Source organism: Coccomyxa subellipsoidea (assembly GCF_000258705.1).
Source record: "Coccomyxa subellipsoidea C-169, whole genome shotgun sequence".
In the NCBI taxonomy this organism is placed as follows: domain Eukaryota; kingdom Viridiplantae; phylum Chlorophyta; class Trebouxiophyceae; family Coccomyxaceae; genus Coccomyxa; species Coccomyxa subellipsoidea.
Genome location: NW_005178027.1, coordinates 498,186 through 524,228, shown reverse-complemented (window position 1 = coordinate 524,228; position 26,043 = coordinate 498,186). Strand labels below are relative to the sequence as shown.

Genomic DNA, 26,043 nt, shown 5'->3' with positions numbered 1-26,043 from the left:
ATCCTGGCTGCATGCTGCTGCCATGCAATGACAAGCCCGCTGGTGCTTCAGATCATAGATGATGATTCTGTTGGTCCTGCACGGTGTCCAATTGCAACCTCTGGATCATCTCGGCCTTTGTGTCTGCCAATCTCCCACTGTTAATGGGATACTTTGCTGCTCAGGGGACTGAGGAGAATGGCGTTCTGAGCCGCGTCCGCACTGCGATCAGTGCCGGCATCGGTTGGCTGACCACCTCCAAGCGCCGCGGCCTGCTCAGCTCCATGCAGGGTGCGCGCCAGCTTTAAAATTAGTCCAATTGCATCATCATTGTTATTATTATTATTATTATTATTATTATTATTATTATTATTATTATTATTATTATTATTATTATTATTATTATTATTATTATTATCATCATCATCATTATCATCATTATTACATGCTTGTCCTGCCAAGAGGCAAGGTGCGTCCTGCAGACAAGCTGCACTTAATGGCTGCCACAATCCTACCCCTTGTTGGACTAGCCAGATCCAAGCAAGTCCCTATCAACCATAGGCACGGTGCTCAGCATTGATACCGGCCCCCGCCAGCCAGGGCAATAAATGGATCTGACCTGTCATAGTACCTGGAGCACTGCTTGGTGACCTGCCTGCTGCCAAGCGCCACTATATTTCTGACAGCGTTGCAACGCAATGAAAATCAGCATAGACACGTCACCTTTTACGCTCGCTTGAGCTCTATTGATCCGACATAGATCCGGCACCTCTGCGCTTGCACTGCAGTTCTTGCGAATTGGTGTAGTAATCCTGAGTTCCGGCGTGCAGATGCGCCGATGGCTCAGGAGGAGGGAGACTGGCGCGGCGGCCGCGCGCCGACACCCCGCAAGCTGGAGGCTCTGTACAAAGACAGCGAGGGGACCCGGGCAGGTCCCAAGCGGCGCAGACGCGTCAACTAGCTTGGCGCAGCAGCAGCAGCGCGCCCGGCTCTATCATACCTTTTGTTGGAGGCTTGAAGGGAGCTTTGAGAATTCCAGTGGCAAGATGCCGTAATTTGCTGGAGGCTTCAAGCTCAAAGAAGATGACATGCTCTCCTTTGTCAGAGGCTTGAAGGGAGCTTCAAGGATCCAACGCAAACATGCCTCACTATTCTGGGGGGTTCAAGCTTGAATCCTCCTTAAGGAGGCAATGAGATAATTTGACATCAAGTTGAGGAGAGCACCACCAGAGATGAAAACACCAGATAGAGGTTTCAAGGAGCTATGACAGAACAAACTGCACTGGTACTGCCTGTATGCTACACTTAGGGACTGGGTCTTACACAGTCATACTGTCCACCATACATACTAACGCTTGCAGAAGGTCTTTCTGTGAACTTGATTATGTCTCTCAGCCAAGCAATACAAGCACTATGCAGTCAAAGCCTTGTACGTATATGTGGTCATAAGTATGTGACTGTTAGAACAGTCACGCAATTCTAGTGCATGGCTTAGGTTACATGGGAAATTGGCTCAAGCCAAGCTTGCAAGACCAGTAGCAAGCAGGAATCATTTGTTTCAGCATGCCCACTTGACAAATTGACCGGATTAGACAATCAAAAAGGGCCCAAACGCGCTCCAGGTACAGATGTTCATACATTAGAGTACATTATGATAGATAAGGTGACAAACAAGGACAAGAGTCTGGTGTGCCGACATTTATGAAATGCACCACCCATATGGATGCATCTCTAATTTTGCTGCCGCCTCTCCATGAAGAACTGCCCCACCAAAATTGCCCAGTGAGAGCCGTTAAATCCTCTCCCCATTCACCTTGCATGTATGTACCGCTGCTGCCGCCATCGAATGCTTGCCATCTCTTCAGCAGGAATCCCGCGCTTTGCCCAATCAAGCTCTTGGAACGGCTAAATTCCAGGCCAGCTTCGGGTCAGTTCCAGGCCTGCTTCAGGGTCATGGCTGCAGCATTCTTCTGGGAGCCCGTGCCGCGCATCTCACGGTTGCCTGCCCATGCAAAGTGATCGCAGCGGCCTGCTGGGGGATTCCCCGCCGCCCTCCTACATACATAGAACACCCGCCCTGCACGGCAACACGCATCACATCAGAAGCCTGCATATGTTAATACTGTAATACTCATTCTAAAACCCGCATTAAACAATTTATTTTTGGCCAAAAAGGGTGGATAAACAAGACCCTTTCTCCCAAAATAGGAACCCTGTGATAATTTTGAGACCAGATTCGAAAAAATATCGACAAGCCCAATCCAATGGAGCGTGATTAGGGTATTTTTCTTGTCAGGAAGACCCCTATACTTGCTTTGAAATATTACCCGCACTGCCGGGGGTGCAGATTAAGAATGACACTACAGTGTGCTATGTCTACCCAGCCACATGTCCCTTGCAGAACACCATTGCATGCCACGCTGCCATGCATCAGTCACCGGTGTCATGTCAATGCAAAAAACCCAAAGCATAGGAATGGTAATTCACTTGAGCTCGCAAGGGAGATGTCGTCTTTGTAACTCATCGCCAGTTAAACACAGCCGAACAGACACGCATGCAATGCCAATGTGCCAGCATAGCAGAAAGGGATATTTTCCAGCAGGGGGAATGGTATAATCGCGGGGGCTTACCCTGGTTGACTCCGCCCTTCTTGACCTGGCGGATGACACAGGGCTCTCCATGGCCCTTGCACAGCGGTGGCTTCATGCGGTCCTGGATCTGCTTCCAGACCGCCTTCGCCGCTGTGTTCTGGTCCGTAGCCACGCTCGCACTGCCCTGTGCATCTGCAGCGCACAGCAACCATGTTTTAGAGATTTGGTCACCTTGCTACCTTGATCGCTCTCAAAGAGTGCACCAGGAAATGAAGAGCAAGTGCACGCCAGTGACAGCCTGCCTAGGCTAGGTGTGAAAGTAGATTCTGCAGAACACAAACCCACTGAAACCTGTGCGACGGACATGCCAACAAGGGTGCAGGAACCCCTTCAACAGCTGAGCTGAATCGCTCATTTCAAGGCAGTAAGAGAGTAAGACAAGGCATGCAACAGTAGATACTCTATATCAACAGATTATTCTGCACAATCTGTGCTCTGAGGCAGCAGGCGTTCACCTGAATCGCCGTCCCAGTTGGCAGCAGCCTCAGCCAGGTAGTCATCCCCGCCAGCCATTCCCTCTGCCTGTGGCTCATTCCAAGTTTGCACCTGCCCGACAGCGTTCCCTCCGGCATGCGCAGCGCTGACTGCCCGGTGAGCACCACTCCCGTTTGCTGCTTGCCCCTCAGATTTACCTGGCTTTGGCGCGGCACATGCCGCAGCGCTGCCGGCACCTGCCTGCGTGCCGCCGTCTCCGATGCCTGCATCCATTTGCCCTTCCCTTGGTACAGGGGCTGCAGCCGCGCTCATTTCCTCAGGTGCACGGGAATCCTGTGGGTTCTGATTCTGTTCTGAGGCATGACTGGCTGCGCTCGCGCTCTTCTGCACAGTCTGAGGCTTCATGAAGGCTCGCAGGCTGCTCTGCACGGGCCCGGCCTGCAGTTTGGCCGCCTTGCTGTGTTTCTGGGCTGCCCGCCCACCTGCCCGCTTGCCCAAAATGGGCAACCGCTGCCTGGCTTCCCTGGAGGGCTCTGAGTGCTGCGAGCTCTGCACTGGCTGCTGTGTCAAGCAACACTGCCTGGCCGGCGCTGACCCGGAGAGCCAAGACCGTAGGTTGCCCTGTTTCCCTGCAGAGTGATACTAACACCTTTCAGGAGACCAGACCACACAGCTTCAAGCCACAAATATAAGCAGTGACACTGACAGAACAGCATAGACAGGGAATCAACGCTGCACAATAATACGCACACCTTTTGGAACACGAAACCCCAAAGCTCTATGCCACTGAAACAAGCAGTGACACTGACAGAACGATATAGACAGAAAATCGATGCAGCCTTGCATGCATTCCATCCAGACAAGGATTGTATCGAACACTTCTGTCGACTGGCAAGGCAAGCACTTGTTGGCAGAGCAATCTAACTTTAGAGATCTCGACGCACCAGTAAAAATGTAGCGGGAGCAGAGCGGCGGGGGGACCTCCTCCACCAGGATGCGCGCGTGTGGCGCCAGCTCAGCCCAGGCAGGCGCATGATCGGACCCCTGTACATGTATGTCATTAAGTATTCCTCAAATTTAAAATTTGAGGAATTTTTGACACTTATTGACCCCAGTCCCTCAAACCACTTCTCCTACATCTGGATCCTGGCATATTTTGACCCTGCATCTAATACATGACACGGCATACAGGATGCCAATATACGCCTGCTCGGGCCAATTCATTTCAGGGGCAGGTGAAAAATATCAAAGCCCAATACTCTAACCCCTCAACATAACATCGCAACCCTCAAACCTTACTAGAGCGCTTGCAGGGGGTACTGAAGACTACCAAGACGAAAGTTGTACCCCCTGGCGCATGGAGACTGTATTGTGGCACACACCTGTGCGTCCATCCGCACGTCTGCGGCCGTGAACAGGTCGTGGAAATCGGCGCCGGCCGCCGCGCCGTCGGGGCCGGCCGCCAGGATCAGATCAATGCGCGTCCCGTAGTTGTTGATGCGTGCCCCCGATGCCGTGCTCCAACATGTGTACGCCTCGCGCCTGCCACAATATTAGATCATATATTTTCTACAACTGAACAGACAACTGATGGTGCACTCCAGTGTATGAAAACAAGGCGAGCTGGTCAGCTACCACAATAACATCCTCTGCGCCTGCCGCGGAGACCAGTGCAACTGCAGAGCAAGACATGACAATTAGAAGGACTCCTGAAGGGTTGCTACCCTGAAACACCCAAGACCAAAGACATTGTGTGCAAGAAGCTGGCCTGCAGGGGGTGGCTAAACCAGACTCTGCTCGACTCATGCAGAAGTGCTCAAAACATGCAATGCAGTCCAGCCCTTCACTGGCTGCAGGTTTAACATGAGGTTCAATGTGGGCATGAGATACCTGTCTGGGTGGAACTTGCGGAAGACATCAAGGAAGGGGCCCCCGTTGCTTGTGAGCAAGCGCGTTAGCAGGCGCCGGTCGGTCCGCGAGGTGAAGGCATCGATGGGACCAGGGTCGCAGCTGTCGATGGGCGCCAGGCTGATGTTCAGGTCTCCGAGTAAGATTACACAACGCCCAGACGCGCGCAGCGTCTGGATCCGGTGGAGCAGGCCCTGGAGCACAAACCACTCCAGCTATCTATGGGCTTTGAAGAGTCGCCTGCCACCCCATTTGCCTGACTTCCACCCCGTGATGAATATAATGCTTCCAAGCAAAAAATTGAGGCTGCTTTTTGCGAGGCCAATCCAGATGGAGGTCATGTAGCGGCTCTACGGCAGCGCTGCGCAACATAAGACAATTGTTTTGCACAAAGGGTGCCCTACGCATTCCATCACAAGTCTAGGATGAGCGTGCTTTGCCAAAAATGTCACACTACCTTGGCAGACATGGGCTAGCCTCATGCTAGGGCTCTCCAACGACAGATCTGGCCTTCTGAAAATTCTCACCCAGGCCCTCGGCTGCTTTCGCATGCATGCAAGACCAATCTGTCCTCTTATCCATGCCCTCAGCTGCCTTTGCATGCATGCAAGATGGGGTTGCACCTCGTAGAAGCGCAGCTTGAATGCATAGCGCTCCTCAGCGCTTTCCTCGGTTGAGATGGCCGGGCCGTACACATTGACAAGCACAAAGGCTCCATGATCAGTCATCACCACACGCCCCTCAGAATCCAGCCTCTCAAGCTCCTCCTGTGAGAAGCTGCACACAAAAAAAAGCAAATTACATCTACTGCATTGCGTTATGTTTTACTACATCCTTATGGAGGTTCTCTGTGTAAAACCTTGTCTTGCCATGTATGCACCTCCATGGGTGCACATGCCTAATTCACCAGGGTTAGAATCACTCCATCATGTGAGCCATGTCAACAGAGACAGAAGCATGTATTGCAACAAATATGCTCCTTGCAAGGGTGCTTGGGCCTGCACCTGTCAAAGAGTGTGATGCATGGGGCACTCAGCGCGTCCTGTGCGGCAGTGAGAGGCGGCGCATCTTTCACTTTTCCAGCGCCCTGTGGGAGAACGCCTGCGCAACAAAATATGCCATCAAAGAGATATGGCCTATCTGCAGGGCACCAAGCCAAAGCTCCAACATGCGGATATCTGAACCTTGATAAAGCAGGCAGACACAGTCATCATAGGTGCAGCAACAAACCTGAGAACCCGTCCAGTGCAGCAATGGGTGCAGCCACGCCGCTGCGGCAGAAGGTGGCCACTCCAGAATAACCGCCCCTGGTCCGGCAGTACGCAAAGAACGAATCCCTGCAGATCACGCACGCTATTTACACGGCCATCATCACAGTGATGCTGAGAACATGTTCTGCATCTGTAGGTGCCTGCTGGCCCTTGTGCTCCTCTGGCTGTACATTCACATCAGTAAGGTACTGTCGTCTATAGTGCGCTTTAAGCAATATACGACGCACCAGCCATCAGCCAAGGCCAGGTCCTCTGTAGCTTCCTGGCGTGCTAGTTTTGTCTCCTGGAAGCATATGATGTCTGCAACAGAGTGGAGAGTCAGGAGGTCAGATCCATACTTTTGCCAAGAATCTGATTAGCTAGATAGCAGTACATGCATGCTCCACGGCAAAGCATGAACAAGTAAATCAAATTTATGATCTCACCTGCTTCCAAGAACTGCAGCAAGTTGATGAGCTTGCCATCGAAGCGGCGCTTCAAGCAAGCCCTCAAGCCATTGATGTTCCACGTCACAATTCGCATGCTGTCTTGGCCATGCCTTTCTATTTTGAGGAAAGGTCCCTTCACTCTGTCTGCCTGCTGAGTGGCTAAATATCGTGTAAAAGCTCTACAGCGCGGAACAAAGACTCTAATTGTCTATGAGGTGCGACTACTGCACCAATCGGGGCTCGGCTACTCGCCACTCCTCTCGATCTGCTGAGTACGACTGACTGTGTCCTGGTCCCATGCAGAAACAGCTCTTGATCCTTCTCTTGATGCGCGGCTTCCTGCTCTTGACGTGCTGCACGAAGTAGTCCTCTTCTACTGGTCTACACAAAGATTGCTGTCCGTCAGGCTGCTCGACCTGAAAGTAAGGCCTTCTGTTCACTGCTGCCAGAGCTTCAGCAGCAAGAACTTCTTGTCGCTCCTTCTGCAGCTGCCTGTGCTCCCTGATTACTCTAGCAGCCTCCCAGATCAAGATAACAAGAAGAGGGATCATGATAGGCGCAAGTTTCAACACATCTGTGATGTTCCTCGTGCATGCGCACAAATCTGGAGACGATTTCTCATCAGATTTCGGCGGTTACCCACAGCAACCTCTCCGAGCAATCCTAGCGTAAAATATGCCATCGAAAAGGTCGGGAGTGCTGTGCTACAGATGCAGGACAGTCGTGTCAGGTTCTCGCCAGGTGGAGATCTGTGCCGAGGCGTTCCTTACTATTTAAGCATGCAACACTGCCATTCACTCCAAGGCTAGTTTCCTCTCATTTAACATGTATCACCGAAAATGTATCTTTCCTTCCTCCTGTATTTAATTCTGAGGACCTTCAAAGAGAGTCACAGAACCTTAGTAATGTGATAATTGCTCTCGAGGAAGTCCCTGGCTTCAATCCTGGTTCGAATTTGGCTTAGTGTGCCGTTTGTGCAGTGCGTATAGAGCACACCATTTTTACATAGATCATTCATACCAGGCTGAAAACACCCGCTCTCGTCCGCTCCCGGAGACAAATCTGCCATGGGCGTCACTAGTAGTGGGTTGGGTGACCACCTGCAACCCGACGTGAAGATCTGTCCTTTTGCACGCTTTCCTTTTTGCTCGGGCTTCTTTTGTGTTCTTCGGTTCCTCCTCCACACTTTGCAATTGCAGGCATTTCTATAATATTGACAATGCAAACGAAACACGCGCAGCGAGGTCTCCGGTTCAATGTCCTGCAGCGCCTTCCTTTGCGCCTTCCTTGTGCACACGGGCATGGACAAAACCACACATGAATCAACCCTCCGTGGACACGCCCTGCCCGCCGCATGCACGGCGAATCTTACACCTCTGATTCAGCTTTCCACCCACGCATGCATGCATGCAAACTATGTTCACACGCGCACCGGTACCGCAATGATGCACTTAACACAGTGGCATGCGCAACACTTGAATAAAAGTAATATAGCCTGCCCCCTTCAACGAGTGAGCATTGCAAGTGCGCAGTGGCAGCCAGATAATGGCACGGTAGGTTCACACACAAGTAGAGCACCAAGGTCAGCACAGTCACAGAACGGTTTAGGACTACAAGAAAAGTACACCTAATCAATATGAATCAATCTCAGACGCATCGTGGTTTTGTGAGTGGGTGTCCTTCATCAATTGTTTGCATGAAATATTCTGCACCCAGAGGTCCTTCTACCCTAATTTGCAATGCTGCCTCTCCCCACCATCTACACCTGACACCTATTTTATCTATGTCAGATTAATATATGACCCAGCACCTGTCTTGGCCCCACCAGAAGGGTGCACTCCTTCCTATTTGTACATTTGCTTGATGCTATGTCCAATTCCATGGCTAGCTGCGCACTAGAGCCAGTGCCGCTGCAGTACAACAATAAAAAGAAGGAGACCACCCCGCTTGTCTTGAGGTCTTGTGGGTCAGCTTCCACCCTTTGAAGTCTACCCCTGATGCAGCAGCCTGCGGCCCAGGAGTGATGCAATACCCTCTCCAAGGTTGAACACATCTGCGCTGGTGGGCAGCTGCCGCCCAGTCGACCTGTTGGCGAGGCCGGATGCCTGAACATTCGGCACAGCCGCTGAGTATGCCGAAGCAGACAGTGTCTGCACAGACGGCGCCTGCGCAGCAGCAGCAAAATTTCAACTTTGGCGTCAGCAGATCTGGGATGCTTGAGAAGATGCATTTTACTAGCGATATCAGCATGCTTGAGCGGCTTGTACCAGTTGCAATATAGCTGACACTGCAATCGTGCAGTAAGAGGGGCCACTGATGAGGTAAAACGCCATCATAACCTCTAAACACGCTTGCCATGCAGTCAAGACTTGGCAGCAATCGCATGCATGCGGCGAGGACAAGTACAACGTGACTGAGCAGTTACTTGCCTGGGCAGGGTAGGCGGCGGGTCCCTGGGCCACAGGGGTGCCAGTATTGAAGTAAGACTGATCCACAGGAGTGGGATACACCACGTAGGATTCCACGCTTGGCGCCTGCGCCCCTGCAATGCCAGAAACACACATGCAAGTCTCAGTCAATGCATCTGTTTTTTAAAATTTAATATTTAGGGTTTTTAGGGTAAACCCTAAACACCCTAAGAATATAAGATAAATGTGGCGACTGCTGATGGGAAAGATGTGCTGGTAAATATTAGAATTAGAAAATAAAATAATAGAATTCTGCTGGTGCTGACTTGAGCTGGCAGAATGCATCTGCTGACACCGCTCAAGCCAGCACACATGAACAACACAGAGCAGGGCCTGGCAACCGCCGTGGGAAGGCTGTAAAGGGGGTGAAAACAACACGGCGTCTTCTAAAACATGACTACCAGAGCTTGGCAGAATCAGTTTGTTGATATAGGATAGAAGTCAGTTGCTCTGCAGCGATGCTGAAGGTAACAAGAGAATGGTGCAACAGGCAAAAGCAGATTTTATCACGAGAGAGAAAGCCAAATTCTTACAGTGGTACCTCACAGTAGCAGCCCGAAGCAACAAGAAGAAGGTGCAAACCTGCAACGCTGGCAGCTGTGTTTGTGCTGCCAACATAGCTGCTCTGAGGCAGCAAAGACTGGCTCGGCCCATAAGAAGCCACAGTAGTGGGAGCCTGGGCCCCTTGTGCTGCTGAGTAGGCAGCATCCGCCGCCTGGGGGGCACTGGCATAGTTTCTGGCTGCGCTGTAGGCTGCTGTGACAAAGGAGCTTGTGCCTTGCTGCTGCTGCACTCCCTGGCTGCTGGGCCCTGCTGACTGGGCGCTGTCTGAGGACGTGGCAGACTCCTGTGATGGTGCGGGTGTAGTCACTGAGTAGCCGCTGTTCTGCCCCTCCGTGCTGGCCTCTGTAGGGGCTGGGGCTGAGGCTGTGGGGCCCCCAGCAGATTGCTGCTGACCTGGAAAATGGCAGACACTTGGATTAGGAGAGGTTGTAGTTGTCCTAATTGTAATTGCCCCACCCTAACACCGTGAGAAATACATCTGCCCGCATCTGTCTGATTCTGTACTTTGCTTCGAGTATCTGGCAGAATGTCATACGAGCTTGTGTACAATGCTGGAAAATAGCGTGCCTTGACCTCACGGCATGCATTTGTTCAGCTCAGAACCACAAAGTCCAACATTAAAATCCGATTCTTGGCTTGTGACCCTTACCTGACCCATTGTTGGAGTAGGTGCTGGCATCAGGGCTCGCATTGGTGGTGCTGTAGGTGTTGCTGCTTTGGGTCTGACTGTTTGCACCACCGGCGCCGCCGGCCGTGGCTGCGCCGTTAGATGAGTCAGACTGGCTGCCGCTGCTCTGCCCGTTCGAATTCAAATTCGAATTTGCGTCTGTGGCTGTGGGGTCGCTGGAGGGCGCCCTGGCCGCGTACATCCTTGATTTGAAAACGTTGTCCTTCTCAAAATGGACTCCCTTGGGCCCCAACTGTACACACAACATGTTAGTCAGTGCACAGCCATGCACGCATATATATCTACCCTCAAGCATTCCACCCAATAACAAGCACCTTATCAAGAGCACTTGCCTGTGCAGCAGAGAAGAGATAGTTTGACAGGCAGTATTTCTATTGTGCCCCTGACACATTTGCCCCCACTTCACAGATGCTTTCACCAAGCATGCGCAGAAGTGTGCCAAGCATGCGGAGAGAGACTCAAGAGCATTGAAATGAGAACAAATAAAGTCTTGGAAAGCAAGAGAGTTGCTCACAGAGAAGATGCCGGGGGAGTCGCCGCCGTTGACAAAGGTGAAGGTGCCGTCCTTTCGAAATTGAATTTCATCGCCGCTGTTGTTGTTGGTGAGCAGCTGCAGTGTGCCATCCTGGGTGGACGTCACGGTTGGCAGGTCCCCTGGCTGAGTCGCCCTTGCAATATCAGCCTTGAGGCTGCTCGTTTCTGCCACCACCCTGCATTCACAGCCAGCCATCCCCTGAGCAGTCGTCAGAACAGCCCTGGGCTCAATCCCTTCAATTGCTAGAGTTTCAGAATGTTTCTATTACAGATTTCGTGCGTTCTACATCAGTCGTAGTCAATGTACATCAGGTCGAGGGACTTTGTACCTGTCCTGTATGGCACTGAGTGCGTTGGTGGAAATATTTTCCAAGATGGTGGCTTGCTGGAGCCGTCGACCCGCCGGCATCGCCAGATCGCTTGAATGCATAGCACTGCTGGTGATATCCCCGCTGTCGGGTTGGATTGCTGTCGCTGGAGATTGGGCAACAGCGAAGCTATGGCCCTGTGGCCCTCCGCCGAACTGCTGCTGGAGATGGCTTTCGACTTGCTGGCCGATGCCGGCCCCAAGAATGTCTGTCAATCCTCGGAAGGCATCTAAATTATTCTGATAAACTTGGGCGTGACCAGCACCATCGGAGACGATCACACCAGGAACTCTCTTGCTGATCGTGACTGTCGGGATCTTCCGAGAATACAGACCCCCTCCGTTTGATTCCCCTGAGATCCCCTGAGTCCCTGCGCCCGCGAGGCCGTATGTGCCTACGCCTTCTGCCATCGGCCTATTGGACCCTGAAACCATCAGATTGTCTGCAAGTTGTCCAATAACAACATTTGTCAAACATGCCAAGATGAATGTCCGTAACAGGATCCTGCCGACTCTTGAGGTCATCCTTCCGGTCGATGCGAAATGTGATGCTGTAAGATTACACTATCTGATCAGATGCCAAGTCTGCCCTTTCTGAAACAAGATTGCTTTACTAGGTGCTCTATGTGCATTCACTCGGCTTCCTGCCCCTCGAGACTATTTTTGACTCCCTTGCACGTCACTTCTCCAAGGTATCAATTACCTGACAAGTGAGTGACCTTTTTGAACAGTTTTTTATCGTTGTGCGATACTTTTTCTTAAATTCCAGTAGTCTTGGAAAACGGCCGGCTTGTTCTCTTGTCAGCGGCATCGCCATCTCCAAGGTTTCCAACCTTATAACTGCGGCGGATTTACAAGATATTGATGAATTAGATGTAATGCAATATCCATGTAAATCTTGATAGCAGAAGCTGCCGTTCATCACTGCATTGACTTACGCGATTCAGGTCTCTGGATAGAAAGAGTCACAGCGCTGCGCCGCCCTCTTCTAATGGCGTTTGGGTGCTCTATTGCCTCAGCACCGCTACCTATGCGTTACCAGACGCTCCAAAAGGCCCAAACTTGTACTCCTAGGTTCCTTTTGAAGGTTGTCACAGATCACTGAGCGACTACCTTGTGCATTTATGATATGCACAGTGCAGCACAGTGTGATGGTGTGACCACTTCTAAGTCAAGCACGTGTCCGCTCAAATGAAGCCCGAGCGGACCTAATATTGGGGCCTCTATCAATCTAACGAAAGCACACCCAAAAGACCAAGAACTCGTAAATCCTCACAAAGGTGCCACCTGGCGTCTAGACGATTAAGATCTTAAGAGCTTTGGTCTATATTCTTGCATTGTTAGTCTGGACCTTGCATTGCCCACTGGATAACATGGGGTACTGAAGAGTACTTTATCTGATTACTGTTGCATGTTGGTACTGGCATGAAGTACATTCCAGAGAGGTGCTCACTTCTGCATGTTCTCGATAAATGTTATCCCCCGGAGCTCTATTTATAATTCCCTTTCCATGTACGTCGCTTCCACTACATGATGGGCAGAATTAGGAGCCCAATAAACCCTTTGATGTGATAAAATGCTGAATTGTTCCAATTGCGAAATCTGCCAAAGCCTATCTGGTTCACAGGAGCGTTTATGCCTGTTCGCCTGTCAGCGGCATGCCTGATTCCAAGGTTGTCGAATTCCGAATATAAGGCCGAAGTACCCAACATCGATCAAAAGATATATATTTATTTCAAAATTTGGTGTAATCAGATTCAGAAATTGACACCGCATGAACACCTTTGTTCGAAGGGAGTGGTGCTACAATGATGAAAGCGGAGCAAGGCAGAGTCCTGAGCCTCTGCATTCTGATTCTTTGCTGGAACGGCAACACATCCTCTGCGGCTCCATCTACTGCACCCCCTCTTGGCACTGAATCCGTTCTCCCCGAGTAAGAAGCTTTCCACTGTGCTAACTCTTTTCCAAGAAGCACTTCATGGCACTCAGCCCTGCGTCCCTTCTATTGCTATTTCATGTGAAGGCACCTTACATGTAACGACCTTGCTGGCAGGTCATCCAGCAAGGGATTGTTAGAAGGAGAGGGGTCAGCGCAGATCTCAGCTGGAAAGGGCAGCGCAGTCCTGATACGGTGAGTACCAGACCCCCACAAAATATATTTATTTCAGTCAGTCATGATCAAATCTAGTGCGCGTCTCCCAATGATAGCCAGTTGCTCAGTGCTATAGACTTGGCTGTGATTTTTGGCGCAGGGCCACAAATCCAAGGCCACCATTGGAGGCCACTGTTGAAACCATCAGCACATATTCAGATGGCTCTCTATCAGTCAACCCCCAAACAGATGTCACAAATATCACTGCCAGCACAGCGCGCTACGCAGTGGTGCTCAAGCCTGGCTTCAACAAGTCAGAGCTGGCGCCACTGTGTGAGTTTGCCGCCAAGAACTTTGGAGTGGTCTGCCAGCACACACTGACCCGCACCTCCTCTGGTTTTGTGACAGAGGTGCGCAGCCCTCTCAATGTTGTTGTTGTTGTTGTTGTTGTTGGCTTTTGCTGCCAAAAGGCAAGATCCGTCCTGCAGACAAGCTGCAATTAAAGGCTGCCACAATCCTACCCCTTGTTGGACTCGCCAGATCTAAGCAAGACCCAATCAACCGTGGGCACGTTGCTCAGTATTTGTACCGCCCCCCGCCAGCCGGGGCCGATATTAGACACAGCATTATCTGGATCAGGATCTGCAAATGGCTCAGAAGCGGCCACGTTATTACTATTTTCTGTGCACAGGCAAGGGAGGATCAGATGGTGGCTTTTCTGGCGGCGGCTGGAGATCTGGTCAGCTATGCGAGGGAGGACGAGCACCTGCAGCTCTCTGCTGGAACATTCCAATCACCTGAAGACCTGAGCGCACAGGCTCTGGGCACCACGATATCACAAGGTGCTCCCTTTTGTCTTTGCTCATATCTCAGCCATGCAGATCAAGCGCAGAAAGCATCTTGTACCTGTGCAAAGCCTCTGTCTCGCAGTGCAATATATCCATTTCTGGTGGTAGCACAAGGCGAGATTTCATTTGTTTGCTGCACATTTTTGCCATGCTGAGCATGCGCAAAATGCACTTTTCCTGTGCATGGCTTCTGTCCTGCAATGCTTCTGCTTCAAACTTGCTGATAGCATAAGATGGTTGGATTGCTGCAAGTCTCTGTCATGCACATCACACGCTTATCGCAATACTCATACCACGCCCGTGCATGGCCTCTGAGTTTCAGTGCCTGTGCCTTGAGCTTGCTCATAGCAAAGACATTGTTGGTTTGTCAGGAGGTGCGGTGAAGGGATGAGAGTCTTCACTGTGTTGGTACAGGTCTCTGGTCGCTGGACAGGATAGATGCCAGATCTCTGCGCCGCGATTACAGATACAATTTTGATGGGGACGGAAGCGGCGTACACATCTATGTGATTGACACTGTGAGTCACCTGCATCTCATCATAATTAAGCTGACACATCGCCACAATGTGTATTTTGTTGATTTGGCATGGCCTTCCGCTTCTATGCATGGCTTTTCCTGATGTCAACTGCTGGGAATTCTCTCAATAAATGAAACCGCATTTGATTGATGAGGAGAGATAGAAGTCAAGCAAATGGTAGTCCTGTCCAGGCAAGAGAATATATATTGGGGTAAGAGCTGCCTTTGCTTTTCCCTGGAAAGTAGAACATAATTGATGGGCGCAGGGCATTAACGCTGTGCACGAAGAATTCTTGAGCGCCGACGGGGCGGCCTCGCGGATAATGACCGGGTTCTCGATCGACGGCGCGACCCCTCAGTCAGACTGCAACGGCCATGGAACACATATTTCTGCCACCGCTGCCGGCCGCTACTTTGGCGTCGCCAAAAACGCCTTTATCCACCCTTGTGCGCACTTCCCATGACATTTTTCTCACAGCCCTCTTTTCTTTTGCACAAAGCCCCCTTGCCAGCACCTACCAGGGGGTACTTTATACTACTGGTAGTACTTCAGGGGTGCTTAATACTACTGATAGTACTTAGTACCCCCTGCATTTACTAAACGCAGTAGTACTTGAGCGCTTGAGGAACCCACAGCTCTACAGGAGATTTGGCCAGAGCCCCTGCAACCGCACTTCAAAGTGTATGCCATCCGCTGTCTTTTGTTAGAGATCCACTCTCCTGCTGATCAATTCCTGTGTTCCCTGCCTTTTTAAACGTGCAAGCACACTTGCCGCAGCCTCTCTTCGAGAGAAAACCTGCAATAGTCACCATAAACCAAGCTGATATTGGAATGCAATGCTCTGCAGTGCGTGTGATTGGGTGCGACGGATCGGGGTCCATGCTGGATGTGATTACTGCGTTGGAGTGGGTGCATGCGCATGCACAGCCGCCGGCTACTGTGCTGATGTCCCTGGGCGGCCCGGCAGCACAGGTAAGACTCACGTTTATCTAGAGTGAAAAATGAATATCAAATTTCTTAACACTTTCAATTGTACAGTATGTGGTTGCAGCAAAGACCGCCCCGGCGGACGGGGGGCGGTACAAACACTGAGCACCGTGCCCACGGCTGATTGGGGCTTGATTTGATCTGGCGAACCCGACAAGGGGTAGGATCTGTGGCAGCCTCTAAGAGCAACTTGTCTGCAGGACGTACCTTGCTTTTTGGCAGGAAAAGCATGTAAGTAATGATATCAATAGAAGACTTGAAGACTGTGATGCGCAGGTGTTTGATGACGCCTGCCAGAGCCTGGTAGACGCCGGCATATCCGTAGTGGTGGCTGCTGGCAACGAGGGCACGGGTGACTCACCACTTACTAACCCACGCATGCTAGCTAGGAATGACGTCAACGTGCTGTGTGGGCTGACGTCAGTAGAAACCGATATCAACTCTGAGCATGACCACACTGCTGGTAGCCGGTCCAAAAGCAATGTGCGCAAAAGAATCCCTATTGAAAATATTAACCACGCTGGAGAGTTGCACAAGCGTCTGCCCAGTGCATTTTGTGGCCCCTTTGAATTATATCGACCTGAACTGGGCAGCAGCCATATTAAAGGGCTCGTCACAGCAGGAGCGGCCCATCTTAAAAGCAAGGGCAGATCTCATGCAAAAGCAACTGCGCCGCAGATGCGTGCACGTTCAGCCCGGCGCGGCAGCCGTCGGTGATAGCGGTGGGAGCGACCGGCGCTGACGACACCATGGCCAGCTTCTCGAACGGTGGAAGCTGTGTCGACCTGCTCGCGCCCGGTGTTGGAATCCTGTCTGCCGGCCTGGGCTCCTCCACAGCCACAGCGTGAGAGCCCAACTGCTGCCTGTTTGTGTGCTTTGTATGCTGGCCTGTGGCTGGCAGTAGTTATTAAATGAGTGTTTTGTACTCCAAGATGAGGCCAGCCTGAGCTGTGTAGCCAAGACATGCACCCCGACAAGTCCAGACAGCATGCAACGCCGGAGTCCAAATATCTGATTGGGATGGATTGAGAAGGGCTTGGAGGTTGCACCACCGCTTGGAATCAGTGAAGCAGCTTACGGACGAATAAGATTTCTTCTGCTTGATGCCATTTTTTGTGCTGAGAGTTTACATAATCTCACAAGGGTGTGCTGACAGGTTCAAGAGTGGGACGTCCATGGCTGCCCCTCATGTGGTTGGTGCTGCCGCCATCTACCTCGAACAAAACCCCTCCGCTCCTCCCTGGCAGGTACCCCTCTTCTAGAGCAGCCTCCCTTGTATGCGATTTCAAGTTGATATGCCCTTCTTCGATCCAGTGCCAGACTCCTTCTAATTCATTTCATCTTTTTTCAGCCCTGTACATCATTCTTGATGACCTGCTTGAATCTGGCAGCTGAAAGTGTGAAGCGACTTGACAGGTCACAATCGTATAAATCTGCATTTTGGCAGGTGTGTTTACATACAGAACTTCCAGTCTTGCATTTGGCATTGCCTTGCCTTCTGGAAGGATCAATGCGCAGGTGCAGGCAGCACTGCAGTCAAAGGCTAGCTGGAACAGAATCCTTGAAACCAGCCTAAGTGCTGACACTCCAAACGCACTCCTCAATTCTCTCCTGCCGCCGCCCCTGAAGGTCTCCTGGGTCGGCAACGGCAGCAGCTTCCTCGTTCTGACAGATGACAACCAACAGTACGTCCCCCTGTCACATCATTGCTATTGCATGCACAGTCTTCTGAGACGCAACACACTTGCGCCGTTAGCGCCTGTTTTGGTTGCTTGCCGGCGCAAAATACTTTTTAATCCCTGCCACAGTAGTTCTGGTGCATGTGAGATCTTCGGAGAGGTACACATGCTCTTAGCGTCTGCATTTACACTTGCCTGCTCAAAACCACCCCCACAAATCTTTGGTGCACAAGTGTCAGCTGCAGGTTCTGCTGAGAGGTAGGCATGATCATGGCATCTGCTTTGCATGTCTGCCTGCTTCAAAAGCCTTTTCAGCACTCACAGTTGTCACAGGTATGTGCTGCATTTCAGGTCTGCATGCCGAAGTGCAAAAGGTACACCCGTGACGTGAAAATCTTCTCTGAAAACTTTGCATGTGTGTGACAGGTTGGGCTACCAGCTTGCAGTGGAGCTGACTCAGCGTCCCCAGGGCACCGTCACCATCTATCCAACCCCAACTGACTCCTCAGGTGAAACTCTCATGTACCTGCTCCTCATATGGGGATCTCTTCCACAGCCAGTTTGCTAGTGCAAGTCATCAGTGTACCCTCAACAGGACCTCTCCTGGATACATATCAAACAGAGATTCAACATTCAGGGCCCTGGACACTGAACAGCAGTTGCTTGACTGCAGACGCACCTTGCATAGTAAAAGTTGACCTCACTGATTCACAATTCATACATGCATCATGTACGTGCGCTCAGTAGCGGGCGCACATGCACGCAGGCCGTCTGGTGCTGAGCGGGACATTTGCCGCCAACTCGCTGAAATTCACCGTGGCCAATTGGGACCAGGCTCAGGGGCTGCTGGCAGCGGCGGCGCGTGACAACGCCCCTGGGGACAGCTCCTTGGCAATCGACTTTTATGTTGTCGCCCCTAGCGACCCGGACATTGATGGAAATACGCACGTGTTCCATGTCGTGGATGAGCGGACGCTGCCTGGAGAGCATGCAGACTTCCCTCTGGTGAGCTCACTTCTCTGATATTCCCTGGAAATAAGCAACAGGGGACTCTTACTTAATTTGAATTAAAATAGTATAACCTTAATTTGGCAGGGGTTACTGTAACTTAGTGTACATATCTGAGATACACAGGAGGAAAAGGTCCATGCCAGGTCAAGTTTGGAGCTTCAAGGCAGCCTGCGCACTGTTCTAGAAATTTGACGCGATGGAGTGAGGCTTCAGATGATAGCAGTCACATTGACTTGATGGGTTGATGAGTCAATAAGTATGAGTAGGGCAGCAGGGAGATCCAATTAGTAACTGCAATGTAGTAATTATAAAGTTCTTGTGATGGCGTGTGGCAGTTGATCACCGGCGTTCCCTTCACCGGAGCAGGCTCCACTGTGGGATTCTCCCAGGACTACCACCCTGCCGCCTGTTCTGGCGCGGCAGAGACGCCCCTGCAGACCGCGCCGGTGCGCTTTTTTTTGATTTCAAACCCGCTCGCAACTCGAATTTGTTTTCACATGCCGAAGACATGCAGGAAGTGGCTTATTGCACTGGAACAGAAGAGGACTGTTGTCCCAGCATGCAGAGATCCTTTCTCAAAGATTCTTCTTTCGTCTTCAGACTCTTCTTTCTCGGGAGATACCTTGCTGGCCTGGGCAGTGCTGTAGGAGAGTGGGATGTTGAGACCAGGGCAATTTGAAATAGCAAACCTATAACATATCAATATGACATCAAATGATGATAAATTTCTGTGATGGGATATCATATTTATATAAAACGATGTCCAGATGATGTCAATCAGAGTTCAGGGACTGGCACTTCCTTGTCTGCGACTCATTGGGAATATTAATGCTCAGTTCTGAGTATCTCTGTGTTGTGGCAGGACGTGGTGTATGCATTTAAGCCGGCGATCAACTGCGCGGTGTCTGTGTCACTCTGCGGCTCGGCCTTTGACACGAGACTGGCGCTCTACAGCCGGGCAGACGACTGGACTGACTTGACAGAAGTGGCCTGCAACGATGACTACTGCCAGGACCGCAGCTATCTTGAGGTGTGCATTCCTGGCTTAAAAGAGCATGACTGACCTATATATTTCTAAAGGTTATTACACGTTGTTCCAGCTTTTCCAGCTATTCAGCATTCCAAGGCTAGGTGGATTTCAGCAGCCTGAAGTGTGCACACTTACAGAGTCATTGGCAATCGCACACGGCTGAAACGTACTGCATTTTGGGTGTTTTCTGTGCGCCAAAAACAATTTCAAGTGAAAAAGGTGAGATAAAAGATTTGCTTGAAGATGATGGTGCATGGGGCAGGCAGTGATGTCAGCGGGGAGCATCTATTACTTAGTCATCTCCGGCTTCCAGGCAGCCGCCGGACAGTACCAGCTGGACGTGCGCTCTCTTGACGGCTCCTCCGTGGCAGGGCTGCAGCTGCGCGGCACCTACGCGGAAGCTCCCTCCGTACCTGCCGCCGCTGCCGTCACGAACGCCTCCCAGACAGGTGTGCCTGTCTGATATATCCGTGGTTCGAGGCATGTTAAGAAAAGTCTCCAAACAGACTAGATTGCCAATCTGCAAATCTCAAAAGTTTCCCACCATCGTAAGGAAGTCATGGGGAAATGTACAAATATGCCATGTCAGCACTTTCAGAGCATGCCTGGATACAACATAGGCTTTCAATTGTGCTTGCTTGCCACAAGAAAGAGCTACATAAAATTTCAATCACATGGGAGCAGAAGACTATACTAACTTTGTTATTTGGCTTCACAAATGTGCAGGTGTTGGCGCACCGGCAGATCCAAAACTGCAGATACAGCCGTGGGACGGCGTTGCCTGCCCATGCGGCGCTGCCATGCTGGAAAGATCGCTCACCTGCACAGACGGCTACCAGCTTCTTCCCCTGTCCAGCTGCGCTGATGTCAGCGCTGCCACTGCCAGGTGGCCCGCCATGTCATCAAAAGCCTTGCTCTTATTATATCTCAAAGCACAATTACAGCAAAGACAATTGTGTGCTGCTGCTTCGTAGCAGGCTGTTCATGCATCTGCTTCACCAAACTGGCCAACACATGCTTTGCACTTCTTTCTCCGCCTCTGTCTGATTGTTGTGGGTTGAGATCTCTTGAGATTTGTGCTGCACTCTGCACACACCCAGGGTGCAACCAAAGACCTCTTCAACGGTGAACACTTACGGATATATATATAGATAAAGACCTTGTCTCGTGGCAGAAATAGCACGTGGGTGTTCCTATGTTTAAATGTTGATAGATCTGACCGTGTGTATTTCCCAGATTTTCGTCATGCAACAGCAGCGCACCCTGTTCAGCGGGGCAGATGCATGGGTGCGGCCCTTGGGGCGCCTGTACAGGCTCCAGGAGCGCTGACATCAGCGCTGACGCCAGCACCTGCCCCGTCACCCACCAATTCAGGCAGGCGGCCTGCACAGGCACGCACCCCGTTGCAACTCGAGGTGCTAAACACACATTTATTTCATGCACTCTGCCTAGGACAATAATGCACAACACATTTTGTGGCTCGCTCTGAGCCTGGCATAATGGATTTGGGCAACCTTTCTATGCCTGCATCCACCATGTGACCCAAATGTTCAATACAAACTTTGATGGCAATCTTGAAAGTCACTTGATGCCCGACTTACAGCGACCCAGTGCCCATAATGTATAGCGTGACTTATAATGACTGATGTCAACACCAATTCTGAATGCTTGAATGCACATGTAGGTCACGCATGTCTGCACAGGGAGCGAATTTCTGTCGTCCTAAAATGATTAGACTTCCAGGAGGGCAGCATTTTGGTGTGGATGTGCATGCAGCAATGCCATGAGGCTGATTGACATGTCATGTACAGGGGCGCTGCAGAGGGAGTGCAGCTCAGCGGCCCAGTGCGCGAGATATTTTTGGAGGGCGGGTGAATGGTCGCCCTGTGACAGCTCATGTGCTGGCTGCAGTGGCACTGCCGGCCTCATGACCAGAACTATGCAGTGCTGGTCTGTCCTCGGCAGCACCACAGCACAGGCAAGCCGCAAATTTGTAACCCAACTATGTCACCCACCGTTCACGCACCAATTGCCACTAAAGCTGTCCTGCTGGTATCTCCTAGGAGGCCTCTCAATACAAGTCTAAAAGAGAGATGGTGAGAATTTGGGGCTGAGGTCAGTAAAAAGGTGCAAGCCAATGCATGTGAGTTATCTCTGCATGGATATTGCTCAAAAATTGAGGGATTGCATTGTTTAGACCACGATAAAAAGTGTTGTGGGCTGCGCACAGGTGGCAGACGGCTTGTGCCAGCTGGCGAAGCCGGCGGTGTCGCAGGTGTGCAGCGCTGAGTCAGCGTGCCAGCTGCGCAGCGGCGTTGACTGCTCCAGCAACGGCCTCTGCAGCGCCTCGGCCGGCAAGTGTATCTGCAACCAGGGCTGGCAGGTGATGTTCCCTCCTCCGCTCTTCTTCTACTGCAGCATCTCATTGAGTGTAATTCCATGCAACCCACATCATGTGTCCTTTTGCATCAGGTCACCTGCAAACTCACGGATATGGCATCGTGCCAGTAGCAACTGCGTGGGTGTTATTTCAAAGATATGAAACCTAGACTACAGTATGCTATTGAAGGCAGCAAGGACTTTCATTCCTGTGCCTTTGGATTATGAATATGCAAGCGATAGGATGTATCGGTGTGGCAGGGAAAGTACTGCCAGACACCCACAGACTGCGCTGGCAGTCTGGATGCGGCAGGCAACTGCTGCGCGGCTGAGCTATCGGCGGCCGGCGAGTGCTGCGCTGCCGTGGATGCTGACATGGCATGCTGTGTCAGCGCTGAGCTGGACGCCTCCGGCACCTGCCTGGGCGCTGCCAGCAGCATAGACCTCCAAGGAGCGCCTTGCCAGGTGTCACCATACTAGAGCACATTGCAACAGTCCAAGTAAACAGCACATTATCTTTTGTCGACTATTTTCGGGCACGGGATACTTATCTGGGCAGGACAGAGAGTTCGAATTTATCAATTGCAGACTGGAATATATTGCTTGCATGTTAGCTTGCATGCATGCATGCATGATGCATGCATGAATGTGTATCATGTTTGCTTGAAGAGAATCATAGGACTGAGAGTCATGTGCAGGGAACACTGCTTCCATGATTTAAATTGATGTTCAAAAATGAATGCTGGGCAGGGCATGATAGATGCCGCCGGCTTCTGCTACTACGGGGTGGTTGACGCGTTTGGAGTCTGTAACGGATGGGACGCCTCAGGACAGATCGCGCTGTCTCTAATCGGCGCACCGGCCAGCGCGGCCTCGGCGGCGGCCGTCGCGGGCTACCTTGGAATTGACCCCAGCCGCTTACACCCCACTTCTCAAGCTTCCGCGTGCGCCCACAATTCTGCTGCACTTGCACCATTGATCTGTATTCAGTTCTATAACCGGCCAGCAAAACCCAGGCTAGAGGCCATCGGGCATATATGCAGGCAGTCTGCAGCCACCACTGGGGGGCCTGCCTTCTGTTTGCTGTGTCGAGATGTACCCATCCATCATCGATGCAAAAAATCAATGCAACCATGCAACTCTTGCATGCCTATGCACAACGTCTGCAAGGTACCTACTCGAGAGCTGGAAGACTGCAGTGCTCTGACCCTCTTGCACCTGATAAACCTCAGCACTGATGAGGCAGTTCAGTGAGCATTTGCTTTGACCCGTGTAAAGAAAACTAAGAGTTTGCGCTGCTGCAGGGCGGTTGCTGCCAAAAGTGTGGAGAGCAGCCAGGGGTCCAGTCAGCGGCGGCGGCGGCTGTCGGCTGCCGGCAGCACTACGGCGCACTTTGTCATTGACGCATTTACCCCCAGCAGCCGTGCAATCACCTCATCAACCCTCACCATGGGCCAGGTGTGCAGCCCTAAAATCCCCACAGAAAACTCAATTCTTAGGGTTCATACAGGTATATAGAAGCCTCCTGCCAACAGTAACGCTCAATTCAATACCAAATTCAATAATTGCATCAAGTTGGAATGGTGTGAGTGCTCTCCCACGCAGGCTGTGCCGCCAGGGCATTGCTGCTGGTGCAAGTAAGAGTGCCTCGAGCTTGAATTACAGAAGATTGGCTTCGTCCCAATACAAGCTGCCATATATCCTTTTCTTTGCCAGACAAACTAGATCCTAGCAAGATCCAATCATGAGGGCACTATGCTTTTGTTCTTACCGCCCCTTGCCAGCCCAGATCCTCCTAGCTGAGTAGGGTGATACCAAAAGTACAAATCGTTGGTGGGCACAGTGCGGAGTAATAATACCGCGCCTGGCCCCGTCACCTGCCAGCCGGTGTGGTGTGACTAAACACAAGTGTGGCATCAAGAAATCTTACTGGATTCAGGTGGAGTACTTGCTGGGTGTGGCAGCCGTTGCCAGTGGCGGCAGTGCCAAGGTGGCGGTTTTGGGAGTGACGCCGGTGTCACTGTGCGGCAACGGCGTCTGTGAGACCGGGGAGCGGCCTGTTGCCAACACCAGCTCTAGCATCGGGTCCGCAGGTGTGCTGCAAGCTTTGCCCTGCTTCTGCCTTAATCTGAGACACCGTATGCTGAGAGCCATCTCAAACTTTTTGTCGTGTCACGATGCTTCAAAGCTGTGCCTCCTCCTGATAAGGGGCAACAGACATGTCCCGCCAAGCAACAGATCAAGAACACAACAAAATCATTGTCTGGGTCGCTTCTGTGGAGTTTGCAAGTCCACTATGTGCACAGCATGCAAGGCTCTCCTGCATGCTCTGCCTAATTATGCGATCTTCCTCATGTAAGATTGCATGCGTCACTGCAGGCTGCCCGGCAGACTGCCCGCTGCCCTTCGTGCCCTGCCCCAAACCCCCCGGATCGCTCTCGCCCTGCGGGGGGGCCCCGCGGGGGGTCTGCGCGTCGGCCAGCGGCGCATGCGCGTGCGGCCGCGGCTACGCGGGCGCCGATTGCGGCGGCTGCTCCGCCGGATTTTACCGGCAGGGGACGCGCTGCCTCGCCAAACCCAACAGTGCGCCTACAATCATGATTGCCTCACGCTATTGCTGCCAAGAGGCATTTTTTATTATCATTATTATTATTATTATTAATATTAATACACGCCTTTCCAATCCATGAGGATCGGATGCGTCGGACCACCGTTTCTATAACAGCCTTCCAACCTTCTCTATCTTGGGCTTTCCTCCACCAAGTCAGAGATAAACCAAGAAAATCCAGGTCCTGTCTGACATAAGGACAAAGAGGCATGGTGCACCTGAAATTTAGCTGCAGGTGGAGGCTAGATTGTTTGCGTCTGTGGCCCCTTGCTGAGCCTGCACATCAGTCCCTAAGAAAACTTGCCTTTATGTTTTCTAAGAACGTGCATGGAGTTGCAGGAAAGAGTGCTGCACTGGTCCTACGGATCTTTGTGTGGCCAGACAAAGAGCGGTCATCAGTACAGAATACTAAGGGATCTTGTTGAATTGAGAAGAGCTGCTACAGCTGAGAGCTGCTTGAAGGTATCATCATCTGTGGGAAGGGCTCTGCATCAGGGTCATACTTTTGGTGTCGACATGCAGGTGGGGCGGAAAGCGCGGCCGCTGCATGGCTGGGGGCACACTTTGCCACGGTGCTTATCATGGCAGGGGCGGCTGCAATATTTGTGGCGGCCCTTGGCTCCGCTCTGTGGTGGTGCCGGCACAAGCAACTCCAGCAGACTGGGAACCTGAAGCAACAGCTCATCAAGGGCTAAATTTACTATAGATCAGTAAGCTTCCACGCCTAGAATGCAGTCAGCAGCGAATTGTTCTGGAAAATTCTGTAGCACAGCATCTGCCAGTCAACCCTGCCTTCTGCACGGAAATATGACACCTCTCAAGACACCCTGGATAGATCTGATTCATGTATAGCTCTGTGCACTAATATACAAGGGCAATCGGAGATGCGCATGTGATACGGTACCATGATCACATAATATTTTGAAGACGCGGATATGAATCCCGTTACAAGGTTGTCAATGTTTTACGGAGTAAACATTCTCTTTGGAGGCAATCGCAATACATTAATTATCTTTTTGAGTGTCATCATTCAGCAACTCATCACAAGCATGAGCGGTAGAATTGTCAGATTTGCCGACCAGCTGCAAACCCAAAGCATACTAATGTACAACAAGAAAATAGGTACCCCGTCAAAGCAGTCGCCTGATCACTGTGATTCACAGCCCTTGCAGGATTATGGGCTAGATTGCAGACAGAGAACACGCCACGAGCACTGATCATGTCAGCATCATCATTACTGACAAGCATTCAAGCTTTACCACCTTGATGAGAAGGCCCAAGTGTTAGACACAGAAACCTGTACCGCAAAATCTCAAAGACACAACTAATCTGAGCATTGCTGGGTACCAGACACACGACATACATTCCTCAGGCACCCAAGCAGTGCAACGCAAAGATTGCCCAGGGCCAGAATTACTGGAGACAAAGTTTCACATAAATCCAAAACACGCTGTTCAGACAGCCCCTGACAAGCACATGCCAGGACGCTAAGCATGCCACCAGACTTCTTGAGTGATAAGATTCGAATATAACCATTCCCACAGTTGGCATTGATAATGACTGCAATCCTGGCTGGTGGACAGTTGTTCACATGCAGC

At 51.3% G+C, this 26,043-nt stretch overlaps 4 protein-coding genes across 4 annotated transcripts; 2 read left to right on the top strand and 2 right to left on the bottom strand.

Annotated features, from left to right (window-relative positions):
• Positions 1-143: 143 nt before the first annotated feature.
• Positions 144-940, top strand: COCSUDRAFT_57857 (hypothetical protein; the record flags this gene model as incomplete). Its single annotated transcript, XM_005644618.1, has 3 exons — positions 144-194; positions 294-448; positions 787-940. 3 exons carry the CDS (start codon positions 144-146, stop codon positions 938-940), a joined length of 360 nt encoding a protein of 119 aa, XP_005644675.1.
• A 1,559-nt stretch (positions 941-2,499) lies between these two features.
• On the bottom strand, positions 2,500-7,332 carry COCSUDRAFT_30771 (DNase I-like protein; the record flags this gene model as incomplete). The annotated part of the gene is made up of 7 exons (XM_005644617.1): positions 6,670-7,332; positions 6,472-6,544; positions 6,296-6,310; positions 5,597-5,750; positions 4,982-5,167; positions 4,466-4,600; positions 2,500-2,691 (listed from the first exon to the last, which is right to left on the bottom strand). Exons 1-7 carry the CDS (start codon positions 6,764-6,766, stop codon positions 2,500-2,502), a joined length of 852 nt encoding a protein of 283 aa, XP_005644674.1. The 5' UTR covers positions 6,767-7,332.
• Positions 7,333-8,017: 685 nt separating this feature from the next.
• On the bottom strand, positions 8,018-11,888 carry COCSUDRAFT_67496 (hypothetical protein). Its single transcript, XM_005644616.1, has 6 exons — positions 11,256-11,888; positions 10,907-11,102; positions 10,354-10,624; positions 9,723-10,097; positions 9,087-9,214; positions 8,018-8,837 (listed from the first exon to the last, which is right to left on the bottom strand). The coding sequence occupies exons 1-6, from the start codon at positions 11,816-11,818 to the stop codon at positions 8,661-8,663; spliced, it is 1,710 nt and encodes a 569-aa protein (XP_005644673.1). The 5' UTR covers positions 11,819-11,888; the 3' UTR covers positions 8,018-8,660.
• Positions 11,889-13,101: 1,213 nt separating this feature from the next.
• Positions 13,102-25,140, top strand: COCSUDRAFT_44096 (hypothetical protein; the record flags this gene model as incomplete). Its single annotated transcript, XM_005644615.1, has 25 exons — positions 13,102-13,226; positions 13,347-13,424; positions 13,546-13,795; positions 14,077-14,227; positions 14,648-14,751; positions 15,017-15,197; positions 15,599-15,723; positions 16,015-16,201; positions 16,417-16,582; positions 16,895-16,985; positions 17,257-17,423; positions 17,844-17,926; positions 18,184-18,422; positions 18,764-18,874; positions 19,291-19,458; positions 19,721-19,907; positions 20,185-20,344; positions 21,270-21,303; positions 21,689-21,841; positions 22,099-22,302; positions 22,588-22,781; positions 23,142-23,295; positions 23,777-23,930; positions 24,217-24,420; positions 24,968-25,140. 25 exons carry the CDS (start codon positions 13,102-13,104, stop codon positions 25,138-25,140), a joined length of 3,843 nt encoding a protein of 1,280 aa, XP_005644672.1.
• Positions 25,141-26,043: the final 903 nt, after the last annotated feature.